Here is an 18,923-nt window from a genome sequence, read left to right as displayed (position 1 = left end):
GCACATGGGTCTTCTTGCAAGGCTTTGGAGAGGTTGCAACCATAGTGATGTGAGCACGTTTAGGGCCGGTTTTCTCCATGACGAAAACCCCTCAAGGACGTTCTACCTTATTAACTCTAAGGGAGTAATTCCTTACTTTATTACTTATTTACTTATTTATGCATTACATTGCATATTAGTAATTAAGTTGTTTAGTATGTTAGAGTAGCTTTGCATATCATGTTTCACATTTTCGTTCAATCATCATTCATGTCAAGCATATTATTGTATCATATTAGTTTTGCATTTCATCTTAGTATTTAAGATGTTCACGTGTTATGTAACATGTTTCCATAAACAGCATACTTGTAGCTAATTTGCATTCAACTTAGTTCCTAGGTTATTCAACTAAGTTCACGTGTTGTTCACATATCATTGTGCAATTCATTTGCATTCATATTTAATTATTTGTTAGCTCATTAATATTTGTCATCTTAGCATTCATGCATATGTGTTTGTTCATGAGAAATAAAATTACTTATTCATGTTTTCACGTTTCAGCATATCACTTGTGTAACTTATTTTAACGTGTTATTCTGCATTTATGTATCATTTGCCGTGCATTTGCAATCATCCTTGCATATTTTAGTAATCATACATATTAAACATTTAGCTCATTTATAAAATAAGTTCACGTGCTCTTTAATGCAAACAAAGGCTCACAAGACACAAGACAACATGTGATGGGCAGCACTTGTTCCAGTTTTCACGTTTCAGCATATCACTTGTGGAACACAAAGCTCATGCTCCATACTGGACGGTTTTTGAGGAGGTTATTTAACATATTTTCATGGTACAAAACGACAACAAGGCTATTAAAATATAGCACAAGTTGGAGCAGCGTATTGAAGCTCTTATCCAGCTCACTCTACGGCAATTAAGGATATGTGGGAGACAACATGTGATGGGCAGCACTTGTTCTTGTTATAACAGCACTATACATTAAAATAACTTGTTATTTTAATCATATAGGAACACCAAGTGATCAGCCCCATGCTGGACGGTTTTTAAGGGATTCTTTGAACACAAATCCAGCACATAACACGACCATGTGGGTTGATAAAGAATGGATAACGTTTTGGAAGCTTATGGAGCATTTAAAATGTGCCCATGAAGCTCGGTTTAATGGAGTTTTGTCTTGATCTCTTCCAGCTCAGAAGTCACGTAAATTCTGGGCAGAATAAGAGGGGAGTTCGGCTGGAAAGTGCAACCCACTTGTTCTTATCATATGTCCACTTATTTGAGCAAAAGAAGACAAATCCCACGTGAAACTTGCTGGAGAACTTCATTCATACAATTGCAATTGAAGACAACCCACGTGCTCTCCATTGGATATGAAACACGCCATTTGTTGATCTGTCCAAACAGCCCATGTGATTACACAATTGTTTGTCTCCACTAGCTAACAATTGAGGAGTTACACGTGCTAAATCAATCAAGGGGACAAGCTTCTACAACTCCACTTGCCCTTGTCTCCACGTAATGTTGTTTTCCACCAGCTATCAAAGGAGCATTCGGCCAACACACTCCACCAAACAATCTGACCGATTCTTGCATGAAATTCTGCTCAAATTAGGGGTCACGCCAATGGCCACCATGAGGACATTCGGCCATGCAAAGTATAGAACACGTCCATGTTTCATTTGTATTTCTAATCTTATAAATAGCTTCATTTTGCATTGTAAAAGAGAGATAGACTTTGTTTTAATGAAATTGTGAGAGTTTTCTCTAATCGAGTCCTTCGTGACTTTTATCGACTTATCAAGTAATTCGTTACTTGTGGCGTCATTCCTTTCACCTTGATACTTATGGTTCCTATCTTTATAGATAGCGGGTCAAAGTCCGATTTACCATCCCTTATCGAAGCAATATAAATTTGGGTCGTTGTTCTTTAACATCGGTTCTTCTTTGAGTCTTCTTTAAGATACTATCGTTTCACCATCCCATAATTCGTTATCCATATTATTACCAAATCCGAGTCTTCCGCTACTATCTCTTAAACCGACCATTTACCATCACATTTACCACCGTAAACTATCCGTTTCTTATCTTTATCTTATGCAGGTTGTTTTGCTTCCTTCCTAGATCCACAATCGATCGATGAGGTCCGACCGTGATCGCGTCATTTGGTATCAGAGCTAGTTGGAAGAAGCACCGTACATCAAACGAGATTATCATATCATATGGTAATCAGAGTTTTTAGTTGGAAGAAGCAACGTACAACGAAAATAAAAAAAAAATATATACAAAAAGAGAAGTGCAAGTATAGTGCAAAGTGAAAAACGAAAAAAATCAGCAAAAGAAGATTAAAATGTTCAACAACAAGACTTATCACCAAGCCATTCAAGTAAGCTTTGATTGATTGTGGTGATAGAAAGGTTGTGAATTAACTTTGTGTAAGTAACCATTTTTTTTTTCTTTCTATTTCTAAGACACCTTTGTATATTTTTGTTTTCCATTCCTACTAACCTTTTTTTTGTAGCCGACGCACATCGAGTAAAATCTACTTGATACGGTTTTGAGTAAAGTCATTTTAGGACTTGACATAAAGAGAATTGAGCGGTAAAAGGCAAGAGTGAACACCAAGGGTAAAAGCCATCCCGAGTTAAACACGAGTGTTGAGCGACATTCAAGTTTTCTTTGGAGTGAATTGGTGAGATTTTTTTTATGTTACTAACAGTTATTTTGATTATTTTTATTAATCTTTTTCTTTTCATTATGTCTCGAAAGTACACAAGATCAAATGATTATACAGTAGATGACGAACGAGATTTTTTTATCAAATTCTCAATTTCAAGATTTCAGTCGAGAATTGAGGAGTTTGCTCAAAGAAAGTCTCAACCCAATCATAAAGACGATGGATCGTATAATCGAAAAACGTTCTTGTTCACAAACACCTCCGCCGAAGATCAGGGGCCAAATCAAGAGGAGAGACGACACTCGACCCGTTCCTACATCCAATTGGAACGAAAGATCTTACGAAGAGGATTCCAATTTCCGAAGCAATGTCAAAAGTTCAACGAGAAGAGAGCCAAGAAATTTTGCATGTTTTAATCCAGAAAGTCTAGCTCGTCTTCAAGAGTGTGTTGACAATTTCGTCAAAGAAACACAATTGCAAGAACAACTACAAAAAGAAAGTGTTTGCAAAAATAAAGAAGTGAAAGTTGAAAACGACATTGAGAGCAATGAAAATAAGAAAATCGATGTGAGAAATGTTGGAGTCGAAAATGAGAATGAGAGTGAAAATGAAGAATTTGAAAAAGAAATTGTTTGTGCAAAGGAGAAAGAGTGTAAAATTTCAATTTGCACTAACAACCTTAACCATTCTTCTTCTATTTTTGGATCTTCATTGTTGCAGGAGGACAAGACGAGTACTTCCAGAAACATGATAAACACATCGCCAACCCTATTGATGATCGAGCATCGTCCATGCTCTAGCAATGTTTCAAAGAAGGACTTAATGAAAATTTCTATTCCCAAGGAACTGGTACCCAATGATATCATCAAGTATCATCCAAGGTTTAATCTTTCTAACTCTTTTGTTATTGATTTACCTACTAACTTTTATTTACTATTTGGAGGGACGATACAAAAACGTGGAATTGATGTATTGAGTTGCGAGGATAAGTATCTTTGCAATCTTGATAAGAAATTGCCACTCTCCAATTTGCAAATAAACGATTTGAAGGAAAAGCTATCCCACCATCCTCATGATGATTCAAGGAAATATGAAGTTACCAAATATGAAGTCAAGAGGTTGACCATTGGAGAAAGGTATGAGGATTCCATCCATCCTACATCAAGAAGGTCTTCAATGAGAAATCATTTCGATTTGAGGACAAATCGCCAAAAAGAAAGGGAGGATGATGTGAGCACGTTTAGGGCCGGTTTTCTCCATGACGAAAACCCCTCAAGGACGTTCTACCTTATTAACTCTAAGGGAGTAATTCCTTACTTTATTACTTATTTACTTATTTATGCATTACATTGCATATTAGTAATTAAGTTGTTTAGTATGTTAGAGTAGCTTTGCATATCATGTTTCACATTTTCGTTCAATCATCATTCATGTCAAGCATATTATTGTATCATATTAGTTTTGCATTTCATCTTAGTATTTAAGATGTTCACGTGTTATGTAACATGTTTCCATAAACAGCATACTTGTAGCTAATTTGCATTCAACTTAGTTCCTAGGTTATTCAACTAAGTTCACGTGTTGTTCACATATCATTGTGCAATTCATTTGCATTCATATTTAATTATTTGTTAGCTCATTAATATTTGTCATCTTAGCATTCATGCATATGTGTTTGTTCATGAGAAATAAAATTACTTATTCATGTTTTCACGTTTCAGCATATCACTTGTGTAACTTATTTTAACGTGTTATTCTGCATTTATGTATCATTTGCCGTGCATTTGCAATCATCCTTGCATATTTTAGTAATCATACATATTAAACATTTAGCTCATTTATAAAATAAGTTCACGTGCTCTTTAATGCAAACAAAGGCTCACAAGACACAAGACAACATGTGATGGGCAGCACTTGTTCCAGTTTTCACGTTTCAGCATATCACTTGTGGAACACAAAGCTCATGCTCCATACTGGACGGTTTTTGAGGAGGTTATTTAACATATTTTCATGGTACAAAACGACAACAAGGCTATTAAAATATAGCACAAGTTGGAGCAGCGTATTGAAGCTCTTATCCAGCTCACTCTACGGCAATTAAGGATATGTGGGAGACAACATGTGATGGGCAGCACTTGTTCTTGTTATAACAGCACTATACATTAAAATAACTTGTTATTTTAATCATATAGGAACACCAAGTGATCAGCCCCATGCTGGACGGTTTTTAAGGGATTCTTTGAACACAAATCCAGCACATAACACGACCATGTGGGTTGATAAAGAATGGATAACGTTTTGGAAGCTTATGGAGCATTTAAAATGTGCCCATGAAGCTCGGTTTAATGGAGTTTTGTCTTGATCTCTTCCAGCTCAGAAGTCACGTAAATTCTGGGCAGAATAAGAGGGGAGTTCGGCTGGAAAGTGCAACCCACTTGTTCTTATCATATGTCCACTTATTTGAGCAAAAGAAGACAAATCCCACGTGAAACTTGCTGGAGAACTTCATTCATACAATTGCAATTGAAGACAACCCACGTGCTCTCCATTGGATATGAAACACGCCATTTGTTGATCTGTCCAAACAGCCCATGTGATTACACAATTGTTTGTCTCCACTAGCTAACAATTGAGGAGTTACACGTGCTAAATCAATCAAGGGGACAAGCTTCTACAACTCCACTTGCCCTTGTCTCCACGTAATGTTGTTTTCCACCAGCTATCAAAGGAGCATTCGGCCAACACACTCCACCAAACAATCTGACCGATTCTTGCATGAAATTCTGCTCAAATTAGGGGTCACGCCAATGGCCACCATGAGGACATTCGGCCATGCAAAGTATAGAACACGTCCATGTTTCATTTGTATTTCTAATCTTATAAATAGCTTCATTTTGCATTGTAAAAGAGAGATAGACTTTGTTTTAATGAAATTGTGAGAGTTTTCTCTAATCGAGTCCTTCGTGACTTTTATCGACTTATCAAGTAATTCGTTACTTGTGGCGTCATTCCTTTCACCTTGATACTTATGGTTCCTATCTTTATAGATAGCGGGTCAAAGTCCGATTTACCATCCCTTATCGAAGCAATATAAATTTGGGTCGTTGTTCTTTAACATCGGTTCTTCTTTGAGTCTTCTTTAAGATACTATCGTTTCACCATCCCATAATTCGTTATCCATATTATTACCAAATCCGAGTCTTCCGCTACTATCTCTTAAACCGACCATTTACCATCACATTTACCACCGTAAACTATCCGTTTCTTATCTTTATCTTATGCAGGTTGTTTTGCTTCCTTCCTAGATCCACAATCGATCGATGAGGTCCGACCGTGATCGCGTCACATAGGATGATGTCTTGAAGTCCATGGGCAGCCTAGAGATGAACTAGCTTCAAGGTAAGCTAGGTGAGTGTCTTGGTAGCTAACTAGGTGAGTTATAGCTTGATGAACTCAAGCTAGTTAACTTTTGATGTGATCCGATTCAGCGTCATAAATGGACTTGCATCTCCAACCTTTCTCAATATTCAAAGGGGGATTTTTCTTAACTTAATCTTTCTTTATACCATAGTTATGATAATAGCTTATATACATTATAATTATAGTTATGATGATGATATTATGAATGTATGAAGTTATTGTTATGAACCACATATTTATATCTTATATTACTTAGCTTATAATGCTTTCTTTTGTAGGTACATGTTCGGCCACATCATGGGAGCTGATTTAAAGCTAGAATTGGAATCAATAAGCTAGGAAATCTTACATAGGATGACTCGGGAGATCATGAAGAACAAATGGTGAAAAGTTGATAGCTGAGCTAGCTAGAGACTTCATTTCAACTGGAGAGTTGCACCATCATCTTCACCACATAGAGCACTACAAATATGGTCTAGGTCGAATTTTATGAATTCGTACCTTTTCCGTGAAGATTTACCATTCCGAGAAGTGCCTTTTCACAAGGAGCTGTCCTATGACTTGTACACATGTCCTTCATCTATGGCTAGCTCAACTTCAGCTCAAACTCATGGGAAGTAGCTCAAATGATGAAAGGTTGTTTCACACAAATGTGACCTTTCATAATTAGGTGCTGCCCCATTGATGCCATGTCACCTAGACACATGTTTGATGCCAAGTCACGCCTAAGTTTTTGTTCATCTTCAAGCCATGGAGGAGTCCACGCCTTAAGCATTCTACACCATCCATGTGAGTGCCACATGACCAGCCACCTATGTGCTTTGCATGTGAATGAAATAGGCGCCAAAATGAAGAGGCTTCTCTCTATTCGGCCTAAACATCATCATGCTTCAAGTTGGCGCCAAGATGAAGAGATATGGGAACCATTCGGCCAAAGACATCTCCCCTCATCCAAGCATCATTTATTTTCGTTTTAAGACATGTACTTTGCCGAAAAGGCATGTATTTATTCGGCCAAGCCTTTACAAATCTATAAATAGGCTTTGGCATTCATTTGTAAACTCAACCCTTTGATATTAAAAATCCTTTGTGAGATTATTCTCTCTTCAAGTTCTTTTAGAACTATATCGATTAAGCAAGCCTTTCTAAAGCTTGTGGCGTCATTCCTTCACCTTGATACTTCTGGTTCCTAGTTTAAATAACTAGTGGGTCAAAGTCCTTTCATACCATCCCTTATAAAACTTATAAGAAACGGGTCTTTGCTCCTTTAATAGCATTGGTTCCTTCTTAGTTTTATAAGATACAATCTGTCCATCACCATTATCACGCCTATATCATCACCATATTCCATCACCATATCACGCCTATATTATCACCAACTTATAAATTTCCATTTCTTCATCTTTGAATTATCCTTCATCCTCAACAAGGCATTCGTCCATCACCACCATTGGAGGCCGAATCTATCATCACTTGAAGGATCATTCTACAACACTTCCACAGCCCTTCTTTGATAACTATTCTATCCATTTCTATTCTTTCCATTTCCATTTACTTTTCATTTCTTAATTATCATATTACTTAATCAATTCTTCTTCTTTTGTGCAGATTACTTTCAATCCAAGGTGTAGCATTTGGTGTCTCTCCTAGATCGGGAAACAACAAGGTTGCCAACTTCTCCATTATTGAAGAAGCCTGGTTAGCCTTACATCAAGCGGTAATCAGAGCTTTGGTGGATTGACATTCAAAGTGCTACAAAAAAAAAAGCAACAAGAAAGAAGAAAACAAAAGAAAGAAAAGAAAAAGAAGAAAATCAAAAGCAAAAGAAAAGTGAAGCAAGTTGCAAAGTATACTAAAAGAGAAGCACCATACAATCTGCCCAACATCAAACTTGAAGGAGGTATCCTTGTTGTTTCTTGTAAAGGAAGATAGTAAGTGTTGCAACTTGAGTTGTAAGTTATCTTCACTTATTTACTATTTCATTTCCTTTTCTTTCATCTTTTCTTATTCCATTACCTTATCATCTTTCTTAACCTTTCCTAGCCTATCCTTTATCATACACCCTAACCATTTCTAAACCGACGCACAAACTAAAGAAACTTGCTCAATCTTGAGTTAGTTCTTAAAAAGGACCCACAAGAGAGAATCGAGCGGTAAAAGGAAAACAAAGGGTGAGATTAGAAGGGGGATCAGAAAAAAAGCCAAGGATCATATCCCTGAGTGCAAACACGAGAGTGAGTGGAGTGCAATCTGAATTTTCTTGGAGAGATCACGTGAGGTTTTAAATTACTTTATTTCACTAACCATGTCTCAAAGTCCCCAAGGAAATGCAGGAACACAAAACTTACAAATGCAGGCACTCATTGGTGAAATGATGAGAATGTTTCGTGAAGAGTTCGATGCTCTTCATGAAAAGATAGATCAACACCATGATCTACCACCAACCCGTAATAATGGAGCCAATAGAAGACAACAACAACCACCCCCTCCAGAAGAAGTTGTTCAAGAAAATTTTGACGAGGGTGAACAAGCAGTATTCCAAGGCCCTAGACGTGCCATTGTTGATGACAATTTGAGCAACATTAAGATCAAAATTCCTCAATTCCAAGGAAAGACTGATCCTGAAGCCTATCTTGAATGGGAAAGCAAAGTGGAACATGTTTTTAGTTGCCACAACTATTTCAAGATGAAGAAAGTGAGATTGGCAGCTATGGAGTTCATAGACTATGCCTTAATATGGTGGGATCAACTTACCCTTAACCGAAGGAGGAATGGAGAACAACCGGTCTCAACTTGGCTTGAAATGAAAGGTATTATGAGAAAATGATTCATTCCTGTCCACTATCACCGTGATTTGTTTCAAAAGTTACAGAATCTTAAACAAGGCCGTAAGAGTGTGGAGGACTACTACAAAGAGATGGAAGTGGCCATGATCCTAGTCAACATTGAGGAGGATCGTGAAGCAACTATGGCAAGATTTCTTGCTGGACTTAATCCCGAAATTGCCAATACCTTAGAGTTGTATCATTACATCGAACTAGATGAGATGGTGCAAATGGCAATGAAGATTGAAAGACAACTGAAGAGGAGACATACATCTCGCAATGTTGCTCCTACACCATCAAGATGGAATCCAAACATAAAGAAACCTACTCCTCCTCCTGTTAAAGAACAAGCTGAATCTTCGAAGACTCAACAAGTAAGTAAAAGACCCCAATCGAGGAAAGCAAACTACTAAACGTTCAAGAGACATTAAGTGCTTTAAATGTCTTGGGAGGGGCCATATAGCTACACAATGTCCTAACCGGAATACCATGCTCTTACTTGGAAATGGTGAAATAGAATCAGAACCTGAAGAAGAAGAAGAGGCACCCCTTGAAGTCAATGAAGAAATAACTCTTGCAGATCCCGTTGATCAAGGAGAAGCCTTGGTAATTAGAAGAAGTTTGAATCTTCAAGTTGCGGAAGATAATGCACAGCGAGAAAACATATTCCATACCCGATGCCATGTGAATTAAAAGGTATGTTTTGTTATTATAGACGGTGGAAGTTGTACTAATGTGGCTAGTACAATAATGGTGGAAAAGCTTGGTTTGAAAACAATGAAGCACCCAAATCCATATAAGTTGCAGTGGCTCAATGAACGAGGAGAACTCAACGTTAGCAAACAGGTGATAATTCCTTTTTCCATTGGCAAATACAAAGATGAGGTTATGTGTGATGTTGTCCCTATGCACGCTAGCCATCTACTTCTTGGAAGGCCATGGCAATACGACAAAAGGACTATTCATGATTGTTTTACCAATCAATACTCGTTCAGCCATAAAGGAAAGAAGATTATCCTAACTCCTTTAACGCCTAAACAAGTTCAGAATGATCAAGTCAGAATGAAACAGAGTATTGAGGCTATGAGGAAAGGAAAAGCAACAACCGTGGAAGAAACTGATCCAAAAACAAGTTCTTATTCTTCAAAGTGTTTGATTCGAGAATGCCTATTGACAAAATGCAAGGTTAAAGATGATTATTCTAACTTTGAACATGCAGATTTTTTCTTTGACTTGCAGGATTTACCAAGAGGCACCATTTGCCAAAAGGAAGATTTAGGAGACGTGACCTTTGAGAATCCAAAAGATGTGACCATTGAAAAGAAAAAGGACATCAATTTTCATTCAAAGAATGTGTCTTAAGAAGAACCAATGGACGTGACCTATGAGAATTCAATGATCATGTCTATTGGAGTATTAAGAAACACCACTTTTGGGATATCAAGGGACCTAAATATTCAGAGCAAATTTACATGGGCATATCTCACTCAAGAGCCTAAAGAAGGGATCCCAATTTCTGACGAAACAACAACTATGGAATGGAGGAACGTTGAAAAGAAACCACCCTTCAATTTGAGGACAAATTGCTTTAAAGAAGGGGGGATGATATGATCCGATTCAGCGTCACAAATGGACTTGCATCTCCAACCTTTCTCAATATTCAAAGGGGGATTTTTCTTAACTTAATCTTTCTTTATACCATAGTTATGATAATAGCTTATATACATTATAATTATAGTTATGATGATGATATTATGAATGTATGAAGTTATTGTTATGAACCACATATTTATATCTTATATTACTTAGCTTATAATGATTTCTTTTGTAGGTACATGTTCGGCCACATCATGGGAGCTGATTTAAAGCTAGAATTGGAATCAATAAGCTAGGAAATCTTACATAGGATGACTCGGGAGATCATAAAGAACAAATGGTGAAAAGTTGCTAGCTGACCCCCGAGCTCATAGCTCACTTGAGCTGGACTTTTGAGCTAGCTAGAGACTTCATTTCAGCTGGAGAGTTGCACCATCATCTTCAACACATAGAGCACTACAAATATGGTCTAGGTTGAATTTTATGAATTCGTACCTTTTCCGCGAAGAGTTGCCATTCCGAGAAGTGCCTTTTCACAAGGAGCTGTCCTATGACTTGTACACATGTCCTTCATCTATGGCCAGCTCAACTTCAGCTCAAACTCATGGGAAGTAGCTCAAATGATGAAAGGTTGTTTCACACAAATGTGACCTTTCATAATTAATTGCTGCCCCATTGATGCCATGTCACCTAGACACATGTTTGATGCCAAGTCACGCCTAAGTTGTTGTTCATCTTCACGCCATGGAGGAGTCCACGCCTTAAGCATTCTACACCATCCATGTGAGTGCCACATGACCAGCCACCCATGTGCTTTGCATGTGAATGAAATAGGCGCCAAAATGAATAGGCTTCTCTCTATTCGGCCTAAACATCATCATGCTTCAAGTTGGCGCCAAGATGAAGAGATATGAGAACCATTCGGCCAAAGACATCTCCCCTCATCCAAGCATCATTTATTTTCGTTTTAAGACATGTACTTTGCCGAAAAGGCATGTATTTATTCGGCCAAGCCTTTACAAATCTATAAATAGGCTTTGGCATTCATTTGTAAACTCAACCCTTTGATATTAAAAATCCTTTGTGAGATTATTCTCTCTTCAAGTTCTTTTAGAACTATATCGATTAAGCAAGCCTTTCTAAAGCTTGTGGCATCATTCCTTCACCTTGATACTTCTGGTTCCTAGTTTAAATAACTAGTGGGTCAAAGTCCTTTCATACCATCCCTTATAAAACTTATAAGAAACGGGTCTTTGCTCCTTTAATAGCATTGGTTCCTTCTTAGTTTTATAAGATACAATCTGTCCATCACCATTATCACGCCTATATCATCACCATAGTCCATCACCATTATCACGCCTATATCATCACCATTTTCCATCACCATATCACTCCTATATTATCACCAACTTATAAATTTCCATTTCTTCATCTTTGAATTATACTTCATCCTCAACAAGGCATTCGTTCATCACCACCATTGGAGGCCGAATCTATCATCACTTGAAGGATCAATCTACAACACTTCCGCAGCCCTTCTTTGATAACTATTCTATCCATTTCCATTTACTTTTCATTTCTTAATTATCTTATTACTTAATCAATTCTTCTTCTTTTGTGCAGATTACTTTCAATCCAAGGTGTAGCATTTGGTGTCTCTCCTAGATCGGGAAACAACAAGGTTGCCAACTTCTCCATTATTGAAGAAGCCTGGTTAGCCTTACATCAGCTTTGGTCTTCTCAGCTCCTCAGCTACTCTCCCAGCTACTTCCAGCTACCTTTAGTCCCCTTTTCAACAATTTGATCCAAAGCTCTCCTCCAACTAGGTTCAGCTACATTCTAGCTCCTCCAGTTAAGTTGAAGCTCCTTAAGTGATGAAATGAGCTGCCATAACGTTCATGAGCTAGTGTGAGCTGCTATGCTTATCCTTTTAGCTAATGAAGCTACCATAATATGCCTTGCTTTGTGTTTCACCTATTGGAATTAACAAACAAACCATGTAAGCAATGTGTGAGCTCATTTAATGTAAAATGCATGTTGTCATGAGGTGTTTGAGTGATGTGAGCTATAAATGATCATCTAGAAGCTAAGATAACATGTATATAAGCTAGATAAAAGGCATAGGACGTTCATGAGCTTTAAGAAAATATATATGAGCTAGAAAATAGATGCATGCATGCAAATGAGCTAAAGAAACATGGATTTAAAGCTAGTGAGCTAATGTAAAAATAACATGAGCTAGAATAACATGACATGAGTTAATGAATGAATGAATACATGTTATCATGATATGTAAATGATATGCAAACATAATAAATGAATCTAAAACGTATGTAAAAATAATAAAAATCTAAGTAAAGATGTGGAAACATATGTTATGCATGAAAATCATATAGTATGCAAGTGAATGATAACATATGATTATTGAAGCATAGTTTAAGATGCAAATGTATGCTAATAGTAATATATAATGCATAAATGAGTAAATATAATATAAATTAAGGTAGAACTCCCTTATATTGAGCTTGATGAATCTTCAATGATGTCAGTGTGTCATTGAGAAAGTTGGTGCTAGACATGATCCATCATCCTCCCCTTCTTTTAGGTGATTTGTCCTCAAATCGTAAGGTGACTTATCCTTAGTGTCTTTCCATTCAAATGTTGTTGATTTGACTTCAAGATGTATCTATTCAATAGCAAATTGTTCAAGACATTTCCTTTTGAAAAGATCTATGAAAGGATCCTCGTGAAAGGTCATGAATCTTGAATAAGTACTTTGAACCTGATGTGATCCTATCGACCACCAAGTTCAAACAAAACATGGTCACAACTTTGAAGTTCTTCCAAGATGATTCTAAGGGAGGCTTGCCTTATTTTATTATTTATTTACTTATTTATACATTACATGTCATGTGAATATGTTTATCTTATTCTTAATTATGCTTGAATGTTATATGTTGTCATTTATATGTATAATATATGATATTCATGCATGACTTATTAATTCACATCTTTATATAACTCATTCAATGCATATGCATTCATAGTTAGCTCATTTGCATTATTAACATATGTGGAGGCATTCATTCATAATTATCATAACTCAATTCATATCTAATTATTTGTTTACATACTTTATCTAGGGTCATTGGATGCTAAGAAGACTAAAGGCAGTTGAAGAGTTGGTTGGACAGTTCACGTCAGTCAGATTGATCTACATTTTAGAACATGTTCCAAGCATCTTTGGGTGATGAAGTCCTTAACATTTAATTCCCTATCTCTTAGCTTTCCAACTCATTTTGAATCACATCAATCCAATATCGGGAGCTTGAGATATGCCCAGATTACTGAAGACAGTGCAAGCTGGAAATTAATACGGGATTTGCAGCCATTCATCTCCTTCAAAGGACTTATGCATGGGAGGAATTAATGAAGACATGCATGGATGAGAAAAGAATATTAAAATGAATCAGAACATTTGTGAGGAAGTACAAGGATTCATTCAAAGGCTTTTAAATTCATCCATTCATGCATATTCATGAAAGAAGCCAAATAGTCATGTTCACACAAGGGGAAAGAATTTCAGCCAAGATACATTCATGAACATTCATCCATAGAAGACAAATCAACAAGTTCACACAAGGTGGGATGAATTCGGCCAAAGGATGTATTCCATTAAAAGATGAACATTCTTTCATCAAAATTCATTCACCTAAGCCATGCTTTGTATCTACTTAAAGTATGAACACTCATCCATGAAGGTTCACTCATTAAATGTTTTGTATTCACACCATGAACTCTTAGGCCTATAAATAGATTTCCATTCATTTGTAAAAGAAAGAATTCACTTTGTTTAATCAAATATTTGTGAGAGTTTCTCTCTTTAGTTCTTAAGTGATCTTTATCGACTTATCAAGCTTATGCTTGTGGCGTCACCCCTATATCTGTCACCCTGATACTTCTGGTTCCTATCTCTTTATAGATAGTGGGTCAAAGTCCTTGTTTACCATCCCTTAAAGAAGCAATATGAAGTCTGGGTCTTTGTTCTTTAACATTGGTTCTTCTTTGAGTCTTCTTTGAGATACTACTTTTCATATTCATCTCCATCACCTTCATTCTACTTCCATTACCATACTTCATCATTTCCTTTAAACATATCACCAACTTATATATATTTTCCGCTGCCATATTTATCTTTCCATTTCATTACTTTCATTTAACCATTTTTTTAGCTTTCTTGTTTATGCAGGATACTTGTTGCTTTCCTAGATCGAAACAATCAAAGGTACTGATGTGATCCGATTCAGCATCAAAAATGGACTTGCATCTCCAACCTTTCTCAATGTTCAAAGGGGGATTTACTTTAACTTAATCTTTCTTTATACCATAGTTATGATAATGGCTTACATACATTATATTTATGATGATGATATTATGAATGTATGAAGTTATTATTATGAACCACATATTTATATCTTATATTACTTAGCTTATAAATGCTTTCTTTTGTAGGTACATGTTCGGCCACATCATGGGAGCTGATTTAAAGCTAGAATTGAAGTCAATGAGCTAGGAAACCTTACATAGGATGACTTGGGAGATCATGAAGAACAAATGGTGAAAAGTTGTCAGCTGACCCTCGAGCTCATAGCTCACTTGAGCTGGACTTTTGAGCTAGCTAGAGACTTCATTTCAGCTGGAGAGTTGCACCATCATCTTCACCACACAGAGCACTACAAATATGGTCTAGGTCAAATTTTGTGAATTCGTACCTTTTCGCGAAGAGTTGCCAATCCGAGAAGTGACCTTTCACAAGGAGCTGTCCTATGACTCATCTTCATGCAATTCATCTATGGCCAGCTCATCTTCAGCTCAAACTCATGGGAAGTAGCTCAAATGATGAAAGGTTGTTTCACACAAATGTGACCTTTCATAATTAGTTGCTGCCCCATTGATGCCAAGTCACCTAGACACATGTTTGATGCCAAGTCACGCCCAAGTTGCTGTTCATCTACACACCATGGAAGAGTCCACGCCTTAAGCATTCAACACCACCCATGTGAGTGCAACATGACCAGCCACCCATGTGCTTTGCATGTGAATGAATTAGGCGCCAAGATGAAAAGGCTTCTCTCTATTCGGCCTAAACATCATCATGCTTCAAATTGGCGCCAAGATGAAGAGTTATGGGAACCATTCGGCCAAAGACATCTCCCCTCATCCAAGCATCATTTATTTTCGTTTTAAGACATGTACTTTGCCGAAAAGGCATCTATTTATTCGGCCAAGCCTTTACAAAACTATAAATAGGCTTTGGCATTCATTTGTGAAGATAACCCTTTGATAATTAAAATCCTTTTGTGAGATTATTCTCTCTTCAAGTTCTTTTCAGAACTATATCGATTAAGCAAGCCTTTCTAAAGCTTGTGGCGTCATTCCTTCACCTTGATACTTCTGGTTCCTAGTTTAAATAACTAGTGGGTCAAAGTCCTTACTACCATCCCTTATAAGACTTATAAGAAACGGGTCTTTGTTCTTTATAACATTGGTTCCTTCTTAGTTTTATAAGATACTATTTCCATCTCCATATCCCATCACCTTCACGCCAAATCTATCTCCATTTCAATACCATCTTCATCACCAATTAAAACATCCTTCATTCATCATTAAGGCATACGACCAACAACATCATTGGTGGCCGAATTCTCTTGCATTGAAGGATAAATCAACATTACTTCCGCAGCCCATCTTTGATAACATTCCTTTTTATTTCAATTCTTTCCATTTCCATTTACTTTTCATTTCTTAATTATCATATTACTTAATTAATTCTTCTTCTTTTGTGCAGATTACTTTCAATCCAAGGTGTAGCATTTGGTGTCTCTCCTAGATCGGGAAACAACAAGGTTGCCAACTTCTCCATAATTGAAGAAGCCTGGTTAGCCTTACATCAAGCGGTAATCAGAGCTTTGGTGGATTGACATTAAAAGTGCTACAACAAAAAGCAACAAGAAAGAAGAAAACAAAAGAGAAAAGAAAAGACTCCTACAACAAATTTGGAGTGCAAAAGAAAAGAAAAGAAGAAATTCAAAAGCAAAAGAAAAGTGAAGCAAGTTGCAAAATACACTCAAAGAGAAGCACCATACAATCTGCCCAACATCAAACTTGAAGGAGGTATCCTTGTTGTTTCTTGTGAAGGAAGATAGTAAGTGTTGCAACTTGAGTTGTAAGTCATCTTCACTTATTTACTATTTCATTTCCTTTTCTTTCATCTTTTCTTATTCCATTACCTTATCATCTTTCTTAACTTTTTCTAGCCTATCCTTTATCCTATACCTTAACCATTTCTAAACCGGCGCACAAACTAAAGAAACTTGCTCAATCTTGAGTTAGTTCTTTAAAAGGACCCACAAGAGAGAATTGAGCGGTAAAAGGCAAACGAGAGGGTGAGATCAGAAGGGGGATCAGAAAAAGCCAAGGATCATATCCCCGAGTGCAAACACGAGAGTGAGTGGAGGGCAATCTGAAATTTTCTTTGGAGTGACCACGTGAGGTTTTTGTGAGTGTGCTGGTAAGGTTTTTAAATTACTTTATTTCACTAACCATGTCTCAAAGTCCCCGAGGAAATGCAGGAACACCAAACTTACAAATGCAGGCACTCATTGGTGAAATGATGAGAATGTTTCGTGAAGAGTTCGATGCTCTTCATGAGAAGATAGATCAACGCCATGATTTACCACCAACCCGACATAATGGAGCCAATAGAAGGCAACAACAACCACCCCCTCCAGAAGAAGATGTTCAAGAAAATTTTGATGAGGGTGAACAAGCAGCATTCCAAGGCCCTAGACGTGCCATTATTTATGACAATTTGAGCAACATTAAGATCAAAATTCCTCAATTCCAAGGAAAGACTGATCCTGAAGCCTATCTTGAATGGGAAAGCAAAGTGGAACATGTTTTTAGTTGCCATAACTATTCCGAGATGAAGAAAGTAAGATTGGCAGCCATGGAGTTTATAGACTATGCCTTAATATGGTGGGATCAACTTACCCTTAACCGAAGGAGGAATGGAGAACGATCGGTCTCAACTTGGCATGAAATGAAAGGTATTATGAGAAAACGATTCATTCCTGTTCACTATCACCGTGACTTGTTTCAAAAGTTACAGAATCTTAAACAAGGCCATAGGAGTGTGGAGGACTACTACAAAGAGATGGAAGTGGCTATGATCCGAGTCAACATTGAGGAGGATCGTGAAGCAACTATGGCAAGATTCCTTGCTGGACTTAATCCCGAAATTGCCAATACCTTAGAGTTGTATCATTACATCGAATTAGATGAGATGGTACAAATGGCAATGAAGATTGAAAGGCAACTGAAGAAGAGACATACATCTCGTAATGTTGCGCCAACACCATCAAAATGGAGTCCAAACGTAAAGAAACCTACTCCTCCTGTTAAAGAACAAGCTGAATCTTCAAAGACTCAACAAGTAAGTAAAGACCCCAACCGAGGAAAGCAAACCACTGAACGATCAAGAGACATTAGATGTTTTAAATGTCTTGGAAGGGGCCATATAGCTACACAATGTCCTAACCAGAATACCATGCTCTTACTTGGAAATGGTGAAATAGAATCAGAACCAGAAGAGGAAGAAGAGGCACCCATTGAAGTCAATGAAGAAATAACTCTTGCTGATCCCGTTGATCAAGGAGAAGCCTTGGTAATTAGAAGGAGTTTGAATATTCAAGTTGCGGAAGACAATGCACAACGAGAGAACATATTCCATACCCGATGTCATATAAATGAAAAGGTATGTTTTGTTATCATAGACGGTGGAAGTTGTACTAATGTGGCTAGTACAATAATGGTGGAAAAACTTGGTTTGAAAACAATGAAGCACCCAAATCCATATAAGTTGCAGTGGCTCAATGAACGAGGAGAACTCAACGTTAGCAAACAGGTGATAGTTCCTTTTTCCATTGGCAAATACAAAGATGAGGTTATGTGTGATGTTGTCCCTATGCACGCTAGCCATCTACTTCTTGGAAGGCCATGGCAATATGACAAAAGCACTATTCATGATTGTTTTACCAATCAATACTCGTTCAGCCATAAAGGAAAGAAGTTTATCCTAACTCCTTTAACGCCTAAACAAGTTCAGAATGATCAAGTCAGAATGAAACAAAGTGTTGAGGCTATGAGGAAAGGAAAAGTAACAACTGTGGAAGAAACTGATCCAAAAACAAGTGCTTATTCTTCAAAGTGCTTGATTCGAGAATGCCTATTGACAAAATGCAAGGTTAAAGATGATTATTCTAACTTTGAACATGCATATTTATCCTTTGACTTGCAGGACTTACCAAGAGGCACCAATTGCCAAAAGGAAGATTTAGGAGACG

General features: G+C 37.2%; 1 protein-coding gene across 1 annotated transcript; it reads left to right on the top strand.

The window, feature by feature from the left end:
* Window positions 1–2,655: 2,655 nt before the first annotated feature.
* Window positions 2,656–5,443, top strand: LOC120177527. Its single transcript, XM_039183649.1, has 2 exons — window positions 2,656–2,692; window positions 2,845–5,443. Exon 2 carries the CDS (start codon window positions 2,897–2,899, stop codon window positions 4,064–4,066), a length of 1,170 nt encoding a protein of 389 aa, XP_039039580.1. The 5' UTR covers window positions 2,656–2,692; window positions 2,845–2,896; the 3' UTR covers window positions 4,067–5,443.
* The last annotated feature ends 13,480 nt before the right edge of the window (window positions 5,444–18,923 follow it).

Source organism: Hibiscus syriacus, unplaced genomic scaffold, assembly GCF_006381635.1.
Source record: "Hibiscus syriacus cultivar Baekdansim isolate YM2019G1 unplaced genomic scaffold, ASM638163v2 tig00003454_pilon, whole genome shotgun sequence".
In the NCBI taxonomy this organism is placed as follows: Eukaryota; Viridiplantae; Streptophyta; class Magnoliopsida; order Malvales; family Malvaceae; genus Hibiscus; species Hibiscus syriacus.
This window is presented reverse-complemented; position numbering and strand designations above follow the sequence as displayed.